The sequence below is a fragment of the Hermetia illucens genome, chromosome 3, assembly GCF_905115235.1.
Source record: "Hermetia illucens chromosome 3, iHerIll2.2.curated.20191125, whole genome shotgun sequence".
Classification (NCBI taxonomy): domain Eukaryota; kingdom Metazoa; phylum Arthropoda; class Insecta; order Diptera; family Stratiomyidae; genus Hermetia; species Hermetia illucens.
The window spans coordinates 119,260,666-119,283,498 of NC_051851.1; the positions used below are offsets into that span (position 1 = coordinate 119,260,666).

The 22,833-nt window shown below is 43.0% G+C and overlaps 1 protein-coding gene across 1 annotated transcript in view; it reads right to left on the reverse strand.

Moving 5' to 3' along the window:
• LOC119652119 (angiotensin-converting enzyme) overlaps positions 1–22,833 on the reverse strand; it is a 168,099-nt gene that overhangs the window by 12,600 nt on the left and 132,666 nt on the right. Inside the window, exons 20-24 of the mRNA XM_038056060.1 lie at positions 3,480–3,641; positions 2,758–2,998; positions 1,776–2,360; positions 1,532–1,671; positions 1,369–1,472 (exon numbers count right to left, since the gene is read on the reverse strand). Of these exons, the coding sequence (XP_037911988.1) occupies positions 1,369–1,472; positions 1,532–1,671; positions 1,776–2,360; positions 2,758–2,998; positions 3,480–3,641 (1,232 nt within the window). The remainder of the gene's footprint in view (positions 1–1,368; positions 1,473–1,531; positions 1,672–1,775; positions 2,361–2,757; positions 2,999–3,479; positions 3,642–22,833) is intronic.

The following is a 22,833-nucleotide window of genomic DNA, read 5'->3' on the forward strand; positions in this document are numbered from 1 at the left end:
GGAGCACCACACTTCGAGTTCGGCAACTATGTAGCTTCGCTCGTCGAACGGCATCCACGACTTGCATGACAGCATCCACTGTGGATCTCCCTGCTCTAAACCCAAATTGCCGGGGAAATAATTCTCCGGCAACGCATCTGCTTCTACTTCTGATGAACTTTTCGAGCACTTTTCCAGCAGTGTCAATGGGCTGGGCGGTATGAAGACGGCAACTCGGGGTGGCATTTCCCTTTTTAGATCAGCGCAAGCCTCGCCACCTTCCAACGTGCAAGGAAAGTGCCCTCCGTCAGGCACGTTGAATGCGCCGAGCAGTAGGTCTGGCCGGTGTTGGAATACCAATTTAAATACCTCTGCTGGAATACCATCGGATCCTGGCGCCTTCTTGCTTTTCATAGAGAGGACTGCCTGTTCCAACTCTTTTATAGAGAAAAGTGGACAGCCCTCTACGCTCTCCGCGCCGACGTCATCATCCCAAACGGGGTGCGCAGGAAACAGTGCTCTTATAATACGATCAATCTGCTCGGCCTTAAGTGAACAGGGTTTCGCAGAGCCCCGATTTTTCAGGTTACCGGTTTGTAGCCGAGCCCCCACGGGTCCCCATTCACCTCGTCCACCAGATCTTGCCAGCAGGGAGCTTCGCTCTTGTTTATTGCGCTGGGTAGCCTCCTTTTGACTGATTTGTACTCCGTCACTATGGTACATGCCTCCTCTCGGTCGCTTAGACTTTGTGTTAAGCGGCGGAGCTTGTGACACTCCTTTCGGAGCTATGCGATTTCCACTGTCCACCAATACATAGAAGGTTTGCCACGTCTCGATACCCTCCTGGGCATGGAGGCTCCGCAGGCCGCCGTTATCAGGTTAATAACTGAATTTACGACAGTGTCGGCTGCAGCGCCACCGCCCCCAGGAGTACCCTCCAGCGCGGCACCACCTGTTTCAAGAGTTGTGTTGACTTTCGCGACGTTCCATGCACAGAAAGAGCGCCGGGGTGGCCCACACCAAATTGATAATCTTCTTCCAGAACTCGCCACCTGTCCACCAGCGACACCAGTGATTCCGACGCGAAGGTTACGTTTGGAATGCTTCCAGGGCAAAGTGTACAATATCAATGACTGTACCTCGATCGCAACAGCTCCTAGCCTTTCTCTCCGTCTACATTCTCAAATCCTATTCAGATTTTGCTGGCTCTTCCCTTCTTGTTTCCACCCTGTCGTGAGATTTAAAAATATATTCGACAAGACTTAATTGTCCATGCTTTAGTTTATGTCCGAAAATAAGTAACCCTTGGCGCGGAAATATTAAGTCATACTTGCACTTAGCATTTGAGAATTTCATTTCGGCGCATATTCATAATTTTTTCAAAATTACCTTAAAATCCAGAAGTGGCAGTTGTACTGCTCCTTACTAACACGCCGGTTGAATACATCAGTTCGCCATGCTTCCAGTGCTAATGCAAAAGGCAAAAATGCAATCTGTAATAACAACACACGTAAGAGATGAAATTCAGCTTATATAAACTATTTGATCTTACTTTATCAACGGCCAGTGCATACAAATAGTTGATATCGTGGTAAGTATCGTCTACCGAACTTTGGACAAGACCAAGTGTCTGCAAATGGCGGGGAGTAGAAACCGACAACCCTATTGCATCACCAATTGCTTCATGGAATCCTGCAAACGTAGTTATTTAAGAGGTTTGAACCCAGCAGATATTTCCAAACGCTAGTCAGCTAACAACCAAATTAATTTGTAAATTGAGCAAACGCAAAACTTACCTGGGATAGCTCCATCACGGTAGATCTTGGGTTGATGTCGATAGTTCAGAAAATAATGAATATGTGACAATTCATGATGAACATTGATTAAGTCTCTGTGTGTAACCTGAGTGCACATCTTAATTCGATAGTCATGCCTGGTGCAGAAGTCCCAAGAAGACGGTTGGCACAGAATAGGCCTGTCCAGAGGTTGCTCCAAAACTGAGTTTAGCCAAAAATCAGGTGGCATCGCTGACATGTTCATCGAAAGAAAGAACTCCTCCGCCAACTGATACATGATTAGAGGCGTATACCCTTGAGTAAGCATCTGAGGGGTGACGTCTATGAAATTTCGCCCGGGGTATGGTATGGTAATATCTAAGATATTGCTCCACGTCTGACCGTACATGTTTCCAAGAATATGTTCCGGCAGAGGAGCATTTCGATTGAGTTTGTCTGGTCCATAGTATTCTCGCAACTTTCGACGAACGTAAGCATGGAGTAATTCATACAATGGCTGAATATCGTACCAAACGTTTTCCAATTCTTCACGGAAATTCGGTTGCTCATAAGCTAATAGCCAATAATCACCGGCATTAGTAAAGTCTGCAGAAAAAATAAATTGAATAGTGTTGAAATTACGCGCAGTTCGTGTTAATATTTTCGTTCGTTCTGTGTAGAGGATATTCGCCTCAAACAAGCTATGATATCGGACAACAAAGATTGGGAAACTTATCAAGCTCGATTACTTAAATATTATATGAACAACGATATTTTATTAAGTTGACAAGAAAATCTGTTTGTGACTGATTTATAGGTTTTTTTGTAAATTATCTTTCTATCTATAAAGAGAATACAGTAAAGAAGGGCTTGATTTATAAAAATTGAATGCCATTTCATTTTTTAATCGCATCCTTTAATCTAATTCCTCTTCATTAGTATCATAAATAGTGCCATGGAACATTCAAGACAACACTCCCCTAAAACATTTTGAAGTACTCACTATTCGCAGCAGCTATTTCACCCATGAGTACCACTAATTGCTCGAAAAGGCCACGCATCGGCTTCCCAGCTTTTCGACGCCATTCCGTCCATACATGCTGCAATTCGTCCCAATCACGACTTCTAGCCATCAGGGTTTTCAGGTCAGGTTGGAGTCGCAGTCCGCATTGAAAAGGTTGCTCAAATCGGCATATCGAAGCCTCGTTGTAGATGGCCAGCATATCGTTAATCAATCGATTGTACTGCAAAACAATGGAGCCACCATGAGGAAAATTGACCAGAAAATACCGAAATAGATGAATAGCATAAGGTAGATGACAAAAAACTCAATATCCGTGTAAAGTATCTATCATCTAATTTCCACTGCGGCAGTGTTTTTGTAGGAAATTAATGGATTTAAAAGCACGAGTTAGACCGTGAAATTTCGCGGCGAAATTGAGCAACATAACGAGCAGAAACGCGACTAGTTTTCTCCGTTAATACACAGGAAAAATGCATCTATAAATCGGGTTTTCTTTACAATGCATGTTTGCAATGCAAAAAATCTACATAATCAAACAATTAATAACACATCTCCGTCTTTGAAGAAATTACGTAATTTTTATCACTGCAATAACCTGAGTTAATTACAAGTCTTATTATATCGATGCATACAATGACCCAAGCTAAAAGTTATGTCTACTCGAACAGCTTCACCCATTCCAGACATAGTTTAGCGCTTACCCGATCCAATTGTTCAGGTGATAATGCATTTGGTCCACCAATCATTGTGAATAATCGAACTTGACGCAATAGATTTTCATCAAAGATGAGATTTTGATCGACTTGCCGAAGTTGTTCCACTATAGAGCGTTGATAGTCCGAGTATCTTTGTTGAGCAAGAAGCTGAAATTAAATGAAGCCATTAAAGAAGATAGAGATATGAGAAAAGGTTATTAAAACCATGACATTAAGGGCGCATTGAAACCAGAAGCTATGCATTGAATGAAATATAAATGAACATTACGCTGGGGGAAATTCCACATAAGACGGAGATACCTCAAAGTCAAAGAAGATACTTATTCAGCAAATTCATCGAAAAGGAGTTAAGCGTTTCTGAAATTCTCAGCTGTCGTAACTGATAAAGTTAAGAGAAAAATCTGAAGTTCACCCGTCCATCTATCCAACAATGGAAGATAATATGCTCCCGGTGCTTGGGAGTAGTGGCGTATTCGGGACAGTTTGGGGACTCAACTAAACCGAAGCGGTGGATGTACTTCGTATACCCACTGTGCTCCCTAAGGGAATGTATTAGGCGGTAGTTCAATCTACCGTGTTCTCCGTCTATCAATACACGCGAGCACTCTATGGATGCGGTGGCTTTTTCAGAATTCGGAAGTCCGCAGTTACATCGGTCGGATTCACCCTCTCTTTCTGGTAGAGACACACTGTCTGCCTCATTCGCTAGAAAATCGAAGAAAATCGTTCCCGGGATGATAGACATGGTCTCACCGTATATTATCAGCGCAATTGGCCAGTATGTTGAATTCACTTTTCTTTGGTTCACCATGTTGTCCAGCACTCTCACCAAGACAAAAGCCGCTTATATGCAGGACGGATTTCAACACCCCTGCGAGAAACCGCCGGCGACTAGATTGTAGAGGAGGGAGCTGGGAGGGAGGGAATAGCTGCCTTTTATTGCGTTTCCTCAAACTCAACTAGTATCGATCATTACCTACAGGTATCTAATAGCAGATTTTGGAACGACCTCGCCATTATGATTTTGGATTTTGACATTATTGTTTCTCCTGTGATTGGTAAGAAAGACCGCCTCTGTCTTATCGTCAGCCAGGTGCGATTTACTCGTAACCATTGGTAACCATGCTTTCATGAAATAAATGCTTTGATTTCAATAAAGTTTCACAGCTCCGCCATGCTATTAACATAGTATGCTGGTCCCAAGCCCAGGTAAAGGAGGAGGGTTTGAGGCAACGTACTCTGTACTATCCTCAGTAAAACAAAAATAAAATGCTGAGATCAGGGAAAGAGATAAATAGAGTATAGTTGGAGTTATTCTACTATGCTAAATCCTACCTGATCTCTCTTGGTGACAGGCCCCGCGACAGGTCGACCATGAAAATGCATAGAATGTCGTTACAAACATGATGATCGGATTGAATCACAAGCCTCGGCAGGACGGGCCCCGGTCCTGTCGAGAAATGGGCAAGGGTTCTTGACGCATGGACGGCGTCAGGACGTAAGCAAGTTAGTCCGCATACAACGAACAAAACAAATACGTGTCTGCACGCTAATTGTTGGTACCCTAACTGGAAAGACCGAGCAACTCGCAAGAAACCCGATGGTCTGGTGCCAAAAGCTGCGACATTGAACGCGAATGCGGTAAAAATGGCTACAAACTTCTCTATTTTGGTAACCCACACACTCAATATGGTGTTGGCATTGCCATCTCAGAGGGTTTCCGTGATGCCATTAAAGAAGTCGAACGATTTAATGATCGGCTGATGAAGCTCACCATTATATCAACTGATCGCACTATCCACTTCTTCACCGCGTATGCACCACAGAGAGGTCGACCTGATGCCGAGAAAAATGCCTTCTGGCAACTTCTCGATGAAAAGACTTGTCACGTGCCTGCTGACGATTACATAAACATTGCCGGCGACCTTAATGGTCATGTGGGTGAAAAGGCAGACGGTAACAGGTGCCATGGGGGAAAGGGGTTCGGAGCGCGCAATGAAGGTGGCGGGCGTATAACCGATTTTGCGGACACCCATGATCTTGTACTTATGAATACATGGTTCACCAAACGATTGTCTCATCTTCCCACATTTCATAGTGGGAACAGTAAAACGCAAATCGAGTATATCCTCGTAAGACGCCAACATTTTACCACTGTCACTGATTGCAAAGTCGTTCCCTATGAGACCATCGCACCTCAACATCGGCCGTTGATTGCCGTCCTGCGAATTAAGCCACCGATAAAACAGCGTGAGGAACGCACTGGCCCGCCGCACATTAAATGGTGGCGATTTGGTGAGAAAAAGGAAGAAATGATCTCACTCATACGATTGCCAACCATTACGAATGTGGAAGAATCATGGAACCAAATGAAAGACACGATCCACAAAGCGGCCTCTGTAACCCTCGGGGTCACCAAGCCGGGTAAGCGGTACATCAACCGAGATACTTGGCTTTGGAATGATGATGTTGAAATGAAGGTCCGTGAAAAGAAACGCCTCTACCACAAATTTCCCTCTCGCAGTTCCACCAGTCAGTGCAACTGAAGTCGAGGAGGCAATAAAACAAATGAAATCGGGGAAAGCAATAGGACCTGACAACATCGCATCTGAGCTCTGGAAAGCGAAGAGCTGGGACCCAACACTGTGGCTCAGTGAATTCTTTAATCGGGTTATTCAGGAAGGAAGAACACCATCTGACTGGCAAGAAAGTACCACTGTTTCAATTTGGAAAAAGAAAGGTAGTCCAGCAGAATGTTCAAATTACCGTCCGATCCAGTTACTTTCAAATACCATGAAGATTTTTGAACGCATTCTTGAAAACCGTATTCGCGAAATCATTGAAATAACCGTGAATCAAGCCGGATTTGCCAAGAACTCCGGAACTACTGACGCAATACACGCTGCGCGGTTACTCATGGAGAAACCCCGTGGGAAGCATCGCCCTCTTTACATTGCCTTTCTGGATCTAGAGAAAGCGTTTGACCGTGTACCACACGAACTCATCTGGTATGCTTTACGACAACACTTCGTGCCAGAAGAACTCGTGCGCTGGGTTCAGTTGCTCTACCATGATCCGAAAAGTAAAGTTCGAAGTATGGCGGGTGTATCAAAACCGTTTCGTGTCTCTGTTGGTGTTCATCAAGGAAGTGCCCTCTCACTACTCCTCTTTGTTCTTGTTATGGACACCGTCACCCGGGATATCCAACGTCCAGCGCCCTACACACTGCTTTATGCAGATGATGTTTTCCTGGCATCTGATAGCAAAAATGATCTCGAGCAACTTGTTCAAAAATGGAATGATCGCCTCATGCAACACGGTCTCAGATTGAATTTAAACAAAGCTGAAGTTTTGACGACCGATCCCCATAAAATAGGCACAATCATTGTCAGCGGCAGTGATCTGCCCAGAACTGAGCGATTTAAATACCTCGGGTCAACGCTATCAGCCAATGGAGAACTGCGTTATGAAATTGCTTCACGCATTAACGCAACCTGGATGAAGTGGCGTTCCACAACTGGTGTTCTTTGTGATCGACGTATCAACGAACGTTTCAAATCTAAAATTTACCGCAATGTCGTCCGTCCAGTCGCTCTCTATGGTTCTGAGTGTTGGCCAACCATAAAAGGCAATTAACGGCGTCTTGCGGTAATGGAGACAAAGATGCTATGTTGGACTAGTGGTGTCACACGTTTAGATCACATCCGAAATGAGGATATCCACGATCGTTATGGGCTTGCACCGATCGTGGAAAAATTGCGAGAGAGGCGTCTTCGATGCTATGGTCACGGAATTTGTGCTAACGAGAATTCACTTGCAAAGATTGGTCTGAACATCGAAGTCGATGGTAAAAGACCAAAAGGCAGACCTAAACAACGGTGGCTTGATACGCTGGATGAGGATTTGAAAGCCTCGAGATTGCACCCAGATCAGGCATTCGATAGAGCCAAATGGCGAAGCCGATCACGACGAGCCGACCCCGCTTGTGAACGGGACAAAGGCTGAAGAAAAAGAAGACTTCCATAAAGTTTCACGTCCTTCGCAACTACCACCACCGCCAGGTCGCCTGCAAAACTAATCAGCGTTGCCTTTTTTTGTACGCGGACGCCAAGCACTAAGTGATACAATATGTTCCACAGCAGAGGCTCCAATACGGATCCTTGGGAACACTTACTGTGTAACATATTCTTTCTGCCCGTCATCTGTCTCGTAGCAAAGAAGTCACTCCGAGAGTTCAAGTGTATTCTCGCGGTATTTCTAGCAATTAAACAATTCGAAAAAATTGAAACTTGCTGTTGTTTTTCACTAGTATTATCCGACTTTGCCTACCCTAGCGAAAAGCAAAAGGAAGTTTATCAAAACTAACTAAGGACACCAAGTTTAGCCAGGGTGCCTTTAATCCAACCTTAGCTGGCCAAATTGAAGCTATTCCTAACATCCAGCATCCGGCAACGGCGACGCCTCCCGAGCCATATCCACGAACCTTGCTATTGCATGGATCATAGGACAGGCTCTTCGAAACCCAAACTGCCGTTCTGATGGGGGAATGGGGGGAAGCGCCCTGTTGTATATCATCCTTTCCAACATCTTCCTATAGTGTCTAAAACTTCGACTTCGATAGCGGAACCACCCTCCATCTTCACCACTGGGTGGGAAACATACTTTCACATGTATTTATGGACCTTGATTTAAGCCACCCATTACAGGGCTGTGTTTGGAATTCCGGTCGAATCTCATAGTCTTATTATCCCCAATTGGTTTATAAATCCCCCACACGGCCGCCACGATCACCCCGGGGATCGAGAAGACGTCTTGTTGCAAATTCTTCCTGTTGTGAGAAAGAATTATTATTTTGAACAAGAGTCACGGGCACGGCATTTGGGGTGATTTTTGCCCACGAATCTTGGTCCTCTCGATAAGATTCAGCACCCTCTTATATGCCAGACACTTGCAATGTGCTTGTCGTCCACTCCCTCTTTCCTTTTGCCAACATGCTTCGTAGATCTCTATTGCAAGCATACATGAGATGGGCCTCTTTTCGACACTTCCAATACCTTTCTGACCTATCGTGCTGGCTAGTGCATGCTGCTGCAAAGTGACGGAAAGCAAGGTATTTGAAGAATCTATTGAGAGGTACTTGCTCACTAAGCACGAAGACGATCCAATCTATTCTTATCTTACTCCCAAAATCGCAGTTTAACAGTTGATTCTACCGGCAACCTAATAATGTGTGGTGTGTGTACTCCTTCATTGTCTTTATCGCTTTCTCTTCCATTCTACCAAGGTTGAATTGTTTCCTTACTGCTTAGTCCAAATATGTGACAACTTAATGCCCCGTATCAGAACAATGATGTTATGATTCCATTTCCTCCTGATGAACTGATAAAATTCATTTATGCGTTTTTGCAGTGAAAGAAACGCTGTTCTAGTTTGCTGCCTTTTATGTTGGTCTTTTATAACAGCATCATTCATGTTGATCCGGGAAATATCCATATTCCCTTCTGATTCTCACGACTGCCAAAGGGCAACGTTGTCCTCGGTGGTGATCTTCCAAGCTTTGAGTTCTTATGAAAAGAATCCAGTGTGGACATTATTTCTACTCCACTATTATGTTGACAGCATTAGATAACAAAAAGGCCAGGAGGCACTGTGGTCAGGAGCCTACTTGCCCACTTCTAAAAACCGCCGATACTGGGTTTCCGAAATCCTGCACCAAAAAAACTTCTTCTCTCGTCCTTCAAATTTGGTTCGATTTCTGGGTATCCTTCTGAATGGCCAATTTTTACCCTCGGGTGGGTGTTTCATCATCATCATCAACGGCGCAACAGCCGGTATCCGGTCTAGGCCTGCCTTAATAAGGAACTCCAGACATCCCGGTTTTGCGTCGAGGTCCACCAATTCGATATCCCTAAAAGCTGTCTGGCGTCCTGACCTACGCCGTCGCTCCATCTTAGGCAGGGTCTGCCTCGTCTTCTTTTTCTACCATAGATAATGCCCTTATAGACCTTCCGGGTGGGATCATCCTTATCCGTACGGATTAATTGACCCGCCCACCGTGACCTATTGAGCCGGATTTTATCCATAACCGGACGGTCATGGTACCGCTCATAGATTTCGTCATTGTGTAGGCTACGGAATCGTCCATCCTTATGTAGGGGGCCAAAAATTCTTCGGAGGATTCTTCTCTCGAACGCGGCCAAGAGTTCGCAATTTTTCTTGCTAAGAACCCAAGTTTCCGAGGAATACATGAGGACTGGCAAGATCATAGTCTTGTACAATAAGAGCTTTGACCCTATGGTGAAACGTTTCGAGCGGAACAGTTTTTGTAAGCTGAAATAAGCTCTGTTGGCTGACAACAACCGTGCGTGGATTTCATCATAGTAGCTGTTATCGGTTGTGATTTTCGACCCTAGATAGGAGAAATTGTCAACGGTCTCAAAGTTTTATCCTCCTATCCTTATTCTTCCTGTTTGACCAGTGCGATTTGATGTTGTTTGTTGGTTCCTCTTCGGTGCTACCGTTGCCACCATATATTTTGTCTTGCCTTCATTGATGTGCAGCCCAAGATCTCGCCCTAATGGCCGCCTGCTCGATCTGGATGAAGGCAGTTTATACATCTCGGGTGGTTCTTCCCATGATGTCGATATTGTCAGCATAAGGCAGTAGTTGGGTGGACTTAAAGGGGATCGTACCTCCTGCATTTACATCAGCATCATGGATCACTTTTTCCAGGGCCAGGTTAAAGAGGACGCATGATAGGGCATCCCCTTGTCGGGGGTGGGTGTTTGCTACCACCTATCTAGTCTGTCAGTGAGCATACGCATACGCGCATATGTGCATCCTCAGGAAGAAATGCGCCTAATGGGAGATTTGGCAACTCTACACAGAGTACGAAAGATCTGTGATTTTTTATGTAACGCTATCCGGGTGCACAATGGTTCTATTTATACACAACTCAGACTGCATATAAATATATATGTCTTATATAAATCGATGTCGTATTGATATTTTATCTCCTAGGGAACAGTAATTTGACGCGAAAGAGACAATTTCGACCACCAAACTTTCCGGTATTAAGACCTATATCACTGCCTTCTACGAATCTAGGATGAACTTAAGAGGGTTTGCAGTAGATTTTCAAAATATGATAATTTATTTGTGCAAATATTATTAATATATTTGTAGATATTATTTCTTGAAGTTTTTCAGGTGGGTAGATTCTAAGAATGAGTCTTTGAAGTAATTTACTCCTTTCGCCCCCTCCTCCCCTCTCTTCCTTACAGCCAACGTCAAAACTAATATCTGATGCTCCACATGACTTAATAGATGGGGACCGTTCTTAAGTTCAACGTGTAGCTGTCGTAATTCACTGCATCTTTAGGGGTTCACAGTTTCAACATTTCTAGCGAATTTCTTGTGAATGGATGTAACTGTTTCTGCGTGTGGCGGACAGACAGCAGGTTTTCAACCTAACTTTGAAAAGCGCAAAGCATTTGGGATTTATGCTTGTCATGCAAAGCTGTTTGGCCGCAAGCGTGAAGCCAGAAATCTTGACGCCATCATCGAGGATGAGAAATCCCTGACGCATTCCTTCTTAGTATGAAACTTTTTTCTGCCTTGGAAATGAAGCGCATTAGACATGGTGACCAGGACAAGCTCTACAAATGAACAGTATGATATCGAAATCTGCAATCGTGGCGCTCGATGTGTAGGCGCCACGATGGCTGAAAGCATGGCTCGGAACATTTGCTTTCTCATTATTAGTGTGAGTAACCTAGAAGATCCATTTGGAGCATCGACGCTGTTTTCTGAAACAGGATATTGCTGGGCTGTCTGAAATCAGCATTCATAATGTCAGCAGATGGTAGAAAATAGAGTGCGGAGGAACAATGCTATTCATCATCATCAACGGCGCAACAACCGGTATCCGGTCTAGGCCTGTCTTAATAGGGAACTCCAGACATCCCGATTTTGCGCCGAGGTCCACCAATTTGATATCCCTAAAAGCTATCTGTCGTCCTGGCCTACGCCATCGCTCCATCTTAGGCAGGGTCTGCCTCGTCGAACAATGCTATTACCAATGAAATACGTAAGGTTGTGACTCTTTGTTTACGGGCATTCAAGGACATGGGTATTTCGAAAGGATATGAATTACAGAAAATATTCTCTCTGGAAGATCTGGTCCAATTAAAATTCTAAAGCTAGCGGAAAGATTAGTACATTCACTACAGGTGAAGGCATAAGATGCAACAGCAACTTGAATCCCAATTGAACTGCCCTAACGAGTAAATCTGACATGATGATAATTTTGCCCGCCCTCTTATAAAAATCTAGTTTCTTTCAAAATTAACGATAGTCGATTTATTTCACCTTTCATATCACAAGTCTGAAAGTCGAGGCTAGGTCCTTACAAAACATCCAAAAAATTGGAATGCATATTTAGAAAGGCACAAAAGTGCTTTGATTGAAGTTTCGAATGCTCGGACGATTAGATAGATGTTTCTAACAACGGATTGATTAAAAAATCAAGTCTTCAATTAAAACTTCTTCTGCCGCAGATGCATGCCTTATCACCACACTAAGAGTGATGCCTGGACTATAGATATAACTGACAAATCCGTAATATGGACGTACGGAATACAATTCAGCCAAGAAATGATGGAGTTTCCAGAAGTTCAAAGCAAAAACAAGTAACCTACCACCGACCACCACCACCAATGCCCCTCTATTTTTTTTAAACAGTTAAGATTGTGCGACTCTAACTTCATGGCATATAATATCAGTGTTAGTTAAAATCTGGCATCTACCAAGATTGTGACAACTCGGAATCAAATCAACAATTCTAACCCCCAGGGGTCCAGGTGCTGATTTACATCAGGAAAAAAAATCGTTTCTATGACTGTCTGAAAGAAATATTCAGCTATATATAAATGAAGATGCGCTACATACTATCAACGTATGTGTGTACATCAGTCCTGGCGAGAGGGGCGTGGAAATGGAGGAAAACCCCCGGGGCCGGTGTTCTCTCGGGGGCCCGCAATATACATTTTAACGAAAAAAAAGAATAATAGGGGGCCCGCATAATTTTCTCCTCAATCTTGTATAATTTTCACACCAGGCCCCGCTTTTCAACCTAACTTTCTCCCTGGGCCTAGATTTTTTTCCTACCGCCCAGATAAACACACTAAGTAAAATGAACATATTCAACAAATCTTCTCTTTACTTATCGTATCAAAAGATTCGTTAAATTGATCGATATTATAGATCATGATCTTATAAATGGGTTTCCAGTTCGCAATGTTGCTCTGCAGCGGTTCGTGTACGGAATAGATGCCGGCGTACACCTTCACGATTCAGCTTGTTTTTATTGGGACAACTGAATAAGTTTTTAAGTGTGTAAAACAAAGCCTTATTAAAATCACTACACCGTCCCCTTTTCTCCAAAAAGGCGGCACCGATTCAAACGAAATTTCGTGGACATATAGGGAATTTACCACGCACACAGCAGTGATTTAAATTTTAGTGGAGTTTAAAGGCGGGTTCCCCATACATGCATAGAGGGGGATGTAACACTTTTTTTCACTTATTGGACCCGCGTCGGGTATCTAATGATCAGTACTTTCAAAACCATGCCAAATAGTGAAATCTAGACCTCAAAACATGTCCATTTCGATATCTGTCTAAATAAATTTAGTAATAGTACATTACCAACTTTTCAGAGTTTACCGGAAAATCCGCCTTAAGTTCGCCCTAGGTCACTATCGTGCACACCACTGCAAAGTTTCGGGAGAATCTGGCCAATAGTATCAAAGTTATAACAGTTGAAAGTCATCAATTTCGCGCACCTTAAGCCACGCGTATAAGATGCTGACGTCATAATTAACGAGAATAATTGACATTAATGTCCCATATAGGAAGAAACTACCCCTCTCCAGCCTTTTTGCCCTTTGCAGCTATTAATTGACCTTTTTTTTAAGGTTTTGTTAGAAACAAAACATTATTAAAATCAGTTAAATTTCTGTCTGTCGGTCTGTTACACTTTTCTCAGAAACGGTTGTACCAATTGACACTAAGTTTGGTGGGAACTGAGAACTCTCATGCATGCACTGAGTTACATCGTTGTATGCGGAGCTTATGGGGAAGAGAGGTACATATTTTTTCCAACAAATATAGTCATGAGGGATATCAAATGAAAAGTTTTGAAGCCGACTGGGAAACAGGGGAGTGAGAGGATCATGAAAGGGTTACTTAAACTGAGCGCCTATTCCCAGAAATTACCCACCAGGTGAATCTGAAAAAAATCATCATGATACCTATATATGACATTTAGGCCCCAAAATTCCACATCGATATCTGCTAAAATAAATTTCAAAATATTATATTTATATACTATTAAAATTCACTGCTAACCGCACTTAAGTTCACCCCAGACCCGTAAAATTTTGCATTAAAATAGAACAAGCGATGGCGGCTTTACGGTTTCTTACCAGGGCAGAGGCAAATCGTGAGACGCTGGCTCACCTCTGCCCTGAGAGCAGCGTGACCGTAGCGGCTCGCAGATGTTGAGTGCTCCTTTATAGAGTTCGTAGAACACGACATGCCTACGAATTATATCCGCCTTATTGACCAGAGCTTGGCCAGAGCTGAAACGAATATTAAAATAGAGTAAATCCTACTTCTTCTTTTTGTTCAGCCTTTGTCCCGTTCGTAAGCGGTGTCGGCTCGTCGTGATCGGTTTTGCCGTTTAACTCTATCGAATGCCTGATCTGGGTGCAATCTTGAGGCTTTTAAATCCCCATTCAGCTTATCAAGCCACCGTTCTTTCGGCCTGCCTTTTGGTCATTTACTATCCACTTCGATGTTCAGATCAATCTTGGCAAGTGGATTCTAGTTGGAGCGAATTACGTGACTATATCATCGAAGACGCCTCTCTCGCAGTTTTTCCATGATCGATGCAACCCCATGTCGATCGCAAATATCCTCATTTCAGATGTGATCAAAACGTGTTACACTACTAGTTCAACGCAACATCTTCGTCCCCACAACCGCAAAACGCCATTCATTGTCTTTTATAGCAGGCCAACACTCAGTACCATAGAGAGCGACAGCACGGAAGCATTCGTTGATACGTCGATCACAAAGACTGCCAGTTGCGGAACGCCACTTCATCCAGGTTGCGTTAATGTGTGAAGCAATTTCATAGCCTAGTTCTCCATTGGCTGATAGCGTTGACCCGAGATATTTAAATGCTCAGTTCTGGGGAGTTAACTGCCGCTGATAGTGATTGTGCCTGTTTCATGGAGGTCGGACATCAAAAATACAGTTTTATTTAGATTCAATCTGAGACGGTATTGCATGATGCAATCATTCCATTTTTGGACATGTTGCTCGAAATCATTTTTGCTATGAGATGCTAGGAAAATATCATCTGCATAAAGCAGTGTATAGGGCGGGTGGGGTTTGATATCCCGTGTGACAGTGTCAATAACAAGCATAAAGAGGAGTGGTGGGAGGGCGCTTCGTTGATGAACGCGTTCAAAAATCTTGATGGTATGGGAAAGTGACCGGATCGGACAGTAATTTCAACATTCTGCTGGACTACCTTTCTTTTTCCACGTTGGAACTATGGTACTTTCTTGCCAGTGAAATGGTGTTCTACCTTCCTGAATAATAATAATAACAATAATCGTTGGTGTAACAATCCATATTGGATCAGGGCCTTGAAGTGTGTTAGAGCACTTCATTCAAGACCGTAATGGTACACTACAGTAGGAGGCAATTACCGTGATTTCAGTCACGTACTCATTGATGCCGAGAAAGATGTTGAGTCGACTGGTATCCGATGTTAAATCACGATACAAATCCCACTGCCACCAGTGAGATTTAAACCGCGACCTTCCGTATGACAGCTTTGTTCTCTAACCAATCAACTATCCGATTAAATAATTCACTTAGCCATAGTGTTGGGTCCCAGCTCTTTGCTTTCCAGAGCTCAGATGCGATGCGAACGCAACACCACGCTGAAACCCGAAGGACTCTGTTCTCTTGAATGCAATCCCCCCCATGAAGCTCGCACTAAGGGGCCAATCGCAAACAACGGAGCTGAACGTACACACAACGGCTATTCTGGTTCCCTATGGTAAGGTTCCGTATTCTACTGCCACTTCAGGTGAGTCCCCATGCAAACTCAGGTCTGATAGCCCTAATTAGGCCTTTAGAACATTCGCCTACTGCATCACGGCCAGCAAGCCAATGTGATACAATGTCTCCCGGAGCCACCACTATGGAGGTTCTCCTCGGCCACTGGGTTTTGCTTCGGCCGACAGGGTTGCCGACCCTTCTTAATGCCGCCAGCTCTGAACACCAATTGCGCTAACACGAAAGTCCTGGGGGTTTAACGTGAGTAGCTGCCGTGAAGGCTTAATGCCACGGTCCTCTTCGGACACGGATTGATTTTGGGACTACAATCAGAGCCCCGCCATGCAAGCAGAGCGGTCCTGGTTTATACTGAGTGTAGGCTCAGCATTCATACCAGTGGATGCGAGGCCTATCTAACACCTCTGCCGCAACTAAGGGGTACGGCACCCGAGTTGTACAGCGCAACTCCACGCTTGAGGTCCGAGGAACTCTGCCCACGATGTAGACATAACCACAACCACCATGAAACTCCCACTAGGGGGCCAACCGCAAATAACCGGTCCGAGAACACATCCTCCAGGAATTCTCCTGGAGCATATGCTCTCAAAGGGCCATCCCGGTTCCCATGGCACCAGATAACCTTCGGTGAGGCTTCGTGGCAGAGCCACTTCAGATGAGTTCCTTGCAGACTCGGGTCTGATCGCCCTCCTCGAGTATGTGGGGACGGAACTCCCCAACGGGAATTGCGCTGACAGGTGGAACTGGTCCTAATGTCGGCAGTGATTGTGGAAAATGAGCAAATTTTTCAGTTGAAATCTACTGGAAATATTCTCGCCATCTATTCGTTGCGGTTCGACGGTTGATAGGAAATTACCGTTCTTGTCATTAACGCAACAGAAGTGGTCGATATCTTGCGTGCGTTCATTTCGGCTTATGACAAGTCGATGCAGATCTCTCTGACCATCCCGAGTGTCCAGTTTATTCTAAAAATTTTTGTAATGGGTCGCTCGGGTGACAGCGATCGCTTTCTTCGCTTCACGGTTGACATTTTGATAAATTTACTAATTGATGATTATCGTCGAGAAACATCTTTTTTCTCACAAAATCGCCACCATTTAATGCGCGGCGGGGCAGTGCGTTCCTCACGCTGTTTTATCAGTGGCTTAATTTGCAGGAGCGCAATCAATGGCAACATTGGTGCGATGGTCTCATAGGGAACGACTTTACAATCAGTGACGGTGGTAAAATGTCGAAGTCTTATGAGAATATAGTGGATTTGCGTTTTACTGTTTCAGCTATAAAATATAGGAAGATAAGACAATGAGACATGGGTATCCGCAAAAGCGATTATACGCCCGCCACCCTCATTGTGGCCTCCAAACCCCTTTCCCTATGGCACCTGTTACGGTCTGCCTTTTCACCCACATGACCATTAATGTCACCGGCAATGATGATATAGTGCCATCAGGTCGACCTGTTCTGGTGCGTATGCGGTGAAGAAGTGAAACGATCGTGCACCCGAATATTATTACATGAAAGCCTTTCACACCTGAAGCACCGAGCTTCCCGTTTCCTAATTCTTTGTTTCTGTTTTAGAGGAAATTCTTCATATTTGCTAATCATGCTAAACTCCTAGTATGAAGCACATGAAATTAACTACATGGGATTTGTACATAGCGAATTATTTATGTAAATGGCTGCTGAAAAGTGGTACGTAATTGAATGTTAAATTATTGGGCAAGTTCAACTGGCTCGCGCTCCCACAAATTCCCTCATATATCAGAAAAAAAAAAAAAAAAATTGTAAAACATCTTGCTAACCTACATCCGAACGTTTAGAGAATGATGAGAAATTTTCAGGTGTGCTATCTTTTCGATTCACAATTGCGTACTAAAGGTTATGCAAGGTGCGGCAGCATAATTTCCTTTTTTAAAATGCGCGCCACTCAGTTAGTTGATGTCATAGCGGAGCGCTAGTGGTCTCGTTCAAGAGGGGATACTGTGAAGTTTTGTCCCGACACGGTTCAGTCGCCATCATGCGTTGGAATAGTGAGGAGCGTGCCTTTGCCGTTGAGGTTTACTTTTCAAACGGATGTTCGGTTATTGCAACACAGCGTGCATTTCGGAATCGCTTTAATTTAGCCCCGTTGGCTCCCGTCCCAGACCGCAAATCAATTGTTACATGGGTCACTACATTCAGACAAACTGCAAGTGCAACAAAAGGAAGAACTGGAGTCCCTCGGCCCGTTAGATCACCTGAGAACATTGAGGCAGTAAGAGCGTCAATGTTGCGATAGCCACGGCGTTCTGCGCGCAAACACGCATCTGCCTTTGGACTATCCGATCATTCTGTGAGAAGAATTCTTCGTAATGATCTTCATTTTCATTCCTATAAGATGGCGATCGTGCAGGAACTTTCAGAACGTGACTTCAATTCTCGGATGAACGCGTGTGAGCGTCTTCTTGATGTCGTTCCCGAGGGTGCTATTGTTTTTTTTAGCGATGAAGCCCATTTTCATTTGTGTGGGTCAGTTAACAAACACAACATGCGCTACTGGGCTGACACCAACCCTCGAGAATTGCATCAAAAGCCTTTGCATTCACCCAAAGTCACAGTGTCGTGTGCAATTTCCTCAGCTGGAATTATTGGTCCCTGGTTTTTAGAGGAAAATGAGGTTACAGTGACAGTGAATTCGGACCGGTATGTAAACATGCTACAGAATTTTCTTTTCCCACGGCTAGTAAATTTGGATTTGGGGGACACTTGGTTGCAACAAGACGTTGCAACAGCACACACTTCAAGAGCATCGATGGCTGTTTTGAGGGAACACTTTCCAGAGCGCCTTATCTCAATTAGACGCGATTTGGAATGGCCGACACGCTCTCCCGATCTGTCCCCTTGTGATTTTTTTCTATGGGGTTTTTTGAAATCCCGTGTTTATGTGAACCGTCCAAGAACCCTACAAGATTTGAAGACCAACATCCAAGAAGAAATTGCCCATATAACACCTGCTATGCTAACAAGAGTCATGACAAACGCCAGAAATCGGTTTACGCAATGTATGGAGAATGGGGGACGTCACCTAACAGATTTGATCTTCAAAACAATGTAAATAAAAACTTTAGACATGTACCTACATTATAAAAAATAAATAAATATTTTCCGATGCATACAATAGTTTTTATTGAAAAAAGGAAGTTATGCTGCCGCACCCTGTAGAAGTAAAAGCGACGATGTACAGTAGGGGTAAAAAAATAAAACACTTGATTGATACGAAATCACATGTTTACAAAAGGATAATATGTGAATCTATTCTTATTCGGTTTTTTACGTTTTATTGCTAGTAGAGTTATTAATTGAAGATTTCATTTTCTTCCATAACAGAAAAACATTTCAACTGTTTTTAAAGTTTTGTGTAAAACAAAGTGACGAATGTGTCTGTCTGTCCGCCCGTCTGTCTGTCTGTCTATCTGTCACACCAATTATGTCAGAAATGGTTACCCGTAATGATACGAAATTTCGTAGAAAGGTAGGACATTTGAACTCCTTTGTATGCAGTGAATAATGTAGTTCTACGATGAGTTTGAGAGGGGGGAATGCTCCATACACGCAAAAAGTGGATGTAAATTTTTTTCTCACCGAATATAGCCATGTGGGGTATTAAATGAAAGGTCTTGATTAGTACTTTAGGCATTGGCTGTGACATTGGTTGCAAAGAGGGGAGTTCGGAGGTCCGAAAAGGGTCAGTTATTACAAGTGCATAATATATATAATATAATAATCATGTATATCAACAAATAAAATAAAACGTAGTTTATCATAAACTCTTGAAGTAATAAAGACCAAATTAAAGAGCATCGTACTACCAAGTTTGGTGTAAATAACACTATTACTAACAAAGTAATAATAGGTTAAAGTTGTTACTTTTGTGCAAATTTCTGTCTTTCTAAGACTTTCAGTGTCACTGGCATACTAAAATGAATGATCAGATAAACTAAGTGCATAAACATTGCGCGCTAAGTACAAATTTACCAAATACCCACACCAATATGCTTATAAAAGGAATTCACAAAATCTCTTTCACACCGTTCAGATTCCAGATTCCCGACTTTTTTCTAGTTTGGGAACAGAAATAATACGAGGGGACAGAATTGGTGAATATGCTACATGAGGTACCAATTCAAACTTCAATTCATTAATTTTGGCCATTGCAATAACGGATTTGTGAGCTGGAACTTTGTCTTGATTAAACAGCACTTTCTTTTTAGCCAAAGGCGTTTTCGCTTGATTTCCCCGCTCAAACGTTGCAATAATTTCGCATAATAGTCGCCGTTGATGGTTTTTCCTTTCTCAAGATAGTCAATGAAAATTATGCCACCCGCATCCCAAAAATCGACGCCATGACATTTGCCTGCAGATGAAACACCTTGTTTGGAGCTGATTCTTCCTTTTGAATCCATTGTTTTGACTCTTCTTTTGTCTCGAGTGTGAAGTAGTGCACCCATGTCTCATCCTTGGTTATGAAACGGCACAAAAATTCTGCTTTGTTCCTATGAAACTTCGCTGAATATTTAATTGAAACATCTTCATGACACTATTTTTGCTAGAGTGTCAGTAAACGCGGCACCTATCTTGCACGCAGCTTTCTCATCTCAAAATTTTCAGTTAATATGCCACGTACCGCATTTTTTGAAATGCTTTCTAAGTCTGCGAACTCGCGGACTTTCAATCGACGATCATCCAGTACCGCTTTATGGATTTGCTTCACTATTTCTCATTGGGTCGACCACTGTGAAACTCGTCTTGGCAGCTCGTAAGGCCTAGTTTAAACTCTGCTACCCAATGTTTTATTATTGTAAACGAAAGAACTCACCCAGAGTAGAATATAGTTCAGCTTTTTTACTGCTTGCGTTGAGGCTCTTCAAATAAAAGTATTGTATCATATAACCATGACCAATCTTCTCCACTTTTAAGGTTTTGTGTAAACACAAAACCTTATTAAAATCGGTTTACTGTCTGTCTATCTGTCTGTCTGTTTGTCCGTCTGTCTGTCTGTCTGTCTGTCCGTCATACGCATTTTTCTCGGAGACGGTTATAGCGATTGACACCAAATTTGGTAGAAAGGTGGGAACTGTGAACGCTCACGCATGCAGTGAATTACATCCTTTTACGTCGAATTTAAGGGGGGGGTCCCCATACATGCAAAAGGCGGGTGCAACATTTTTTTTCATCAAATATAGTCATGTAGGGTATCAAATTGAAGGTCTCAACTGGTACTTTTCAAAGCCGATCTTAGTTTTGACATCCGTTGGAAGGGTGGCGAGCGCGGGGGGTAGAAAGTGATCACTTATTTAAAGGGGCCATTCTCAGAAACTACCGAACCGAAAAATCTGAAAAAAATCAGGAGGCTGCCACTATATGGTGCCTGGGCTCCGAAATACCTTCCATGCCGATATCTGTTTAAATAAAGTTAATAATAGTATATTACTACAATTGTTTGTAATTGGTTCGAAACCCCCCTTAAGTTCATCCTAGTACCATGAAATTTTGCAGTGATATAGGCTATCAGAGAGCATGATCTTACCAAGTTTGGTGGAAATCGCACTATTACTAACAAAGTTATAATACCTCAAATCTGTTGCCTCTTTGAAAATTGAAGACTATGAATGTCAATATCACCCGAAAGTAGATACTCTCACATAATATATGGATATATTACGTGCTACGTACTAAGAAATACACAAAACCTTTCGTACCTGAAGCGTCCAGCTTCCGGTTTCCCGAGTTGTTACAAATTAACTGGAAATGTTCACTATTGGTGACTGTCAAACAAATACTAAACAAGTCGGGAAACCGGAAGCTAGACGCTTCTGGTATAAAAGGTTTTGTGTTTTCCTGTGTGAGGAAGTTTGAGTGCACGACAGTTTCGCGTGTACATAGTTAACAGATTCACACTTGGAGTTTAATATTATCAGCAAATGCAAAAAAAGGGCTAGGGATAAATAGATCCTTCATGAATGGAATTTTAATATTAGACTTAGAATGCCTTAAATTCGCACGAAATTGATAAGTTTGAACTGCTATTTCATATAAGTGCACCGCCTTAACTTTTTTCGGTTTTTTGATTGGATAGTTTCCGAAAATGAGTCCTGTCTCACTTTAAGTGTGTTCATTTTGAGTCCGCACTTTGCAATTCACCTGAAAACTATCAATGTCGGAAACTAGTAGATATCGTACACGACTATATCCTTGAAAAAAAAAATTCAAATCCCCCATTTGCAATCGAAAACGACCGAACTCGGATTAAAACTTAGAGACGATAAAAGCTGGTTTAAACGATTCAAAAAGCGTCATAGCTTCGTTTCTGGAAAATTAATTCCTCCACCAAGTGGATGCGGACTCAGGACTTCCAGCATTCTCAACAAAAAATTCACCCTTTCTTTTCCTTTCCTAGTTTCCTCCAGGTTTGCCGCGATCAGCACCGCACTTAATGCTCATTTCTGTATACTCCCAAAATATCACGGACCTCAGAACCAAGCTGTCGGATTTCAGATTATCTGCAGTACATGGTGCCATCTGTATCTCTGAAACTTGCCCCAATTCTAGTGTACACAATGGTGAGCTCCCCGATGGTTGCGCTGTCCTTCGTTGCGAAAATGATTTGTAAGTGTCAAGTAAAGTTGTGGGCGGCGGTGTTTTAATTACGACTAGGCAGGATCTTTTTATCAGCCTCATTATATCCTTAAGTGTCCGTCCTGGTGAGTCGCTCATTGCCCTAAATTCTAAATAATTTCTCGATGTACTTTCGGATGTTCTCTTAGTTAGTCCTTGTTTACCTTTCATCCTCTGTGATGACTTTAATTTTCCTTCCATGGAATGGTCAAATTTCTAAGGTCTTCCCATCCATCCGAATAATATGGCCCTAGGTACAAAGTTCTTTCTACATTCATGAATTCTTGTTCTGCCTCGCAATTCAATATCATCTGATATCGATTCAAGGTACTGCCGCATTGCAGGCTCTGAATGATTTTCTTAAAGCAGTTGACCAGAATAGTGCGTTAGAAAATTATCATGCAAAAATGCTAATTTTTGAAAAATCTTCCTCCCTGTTTTGTCTCCGTATCTCATCTAGATTGCGTAAATACCCTGCCTGATTCATTGTAAAAGTCTGTAACACTCTTCACGAAAAACGAATCTCGTC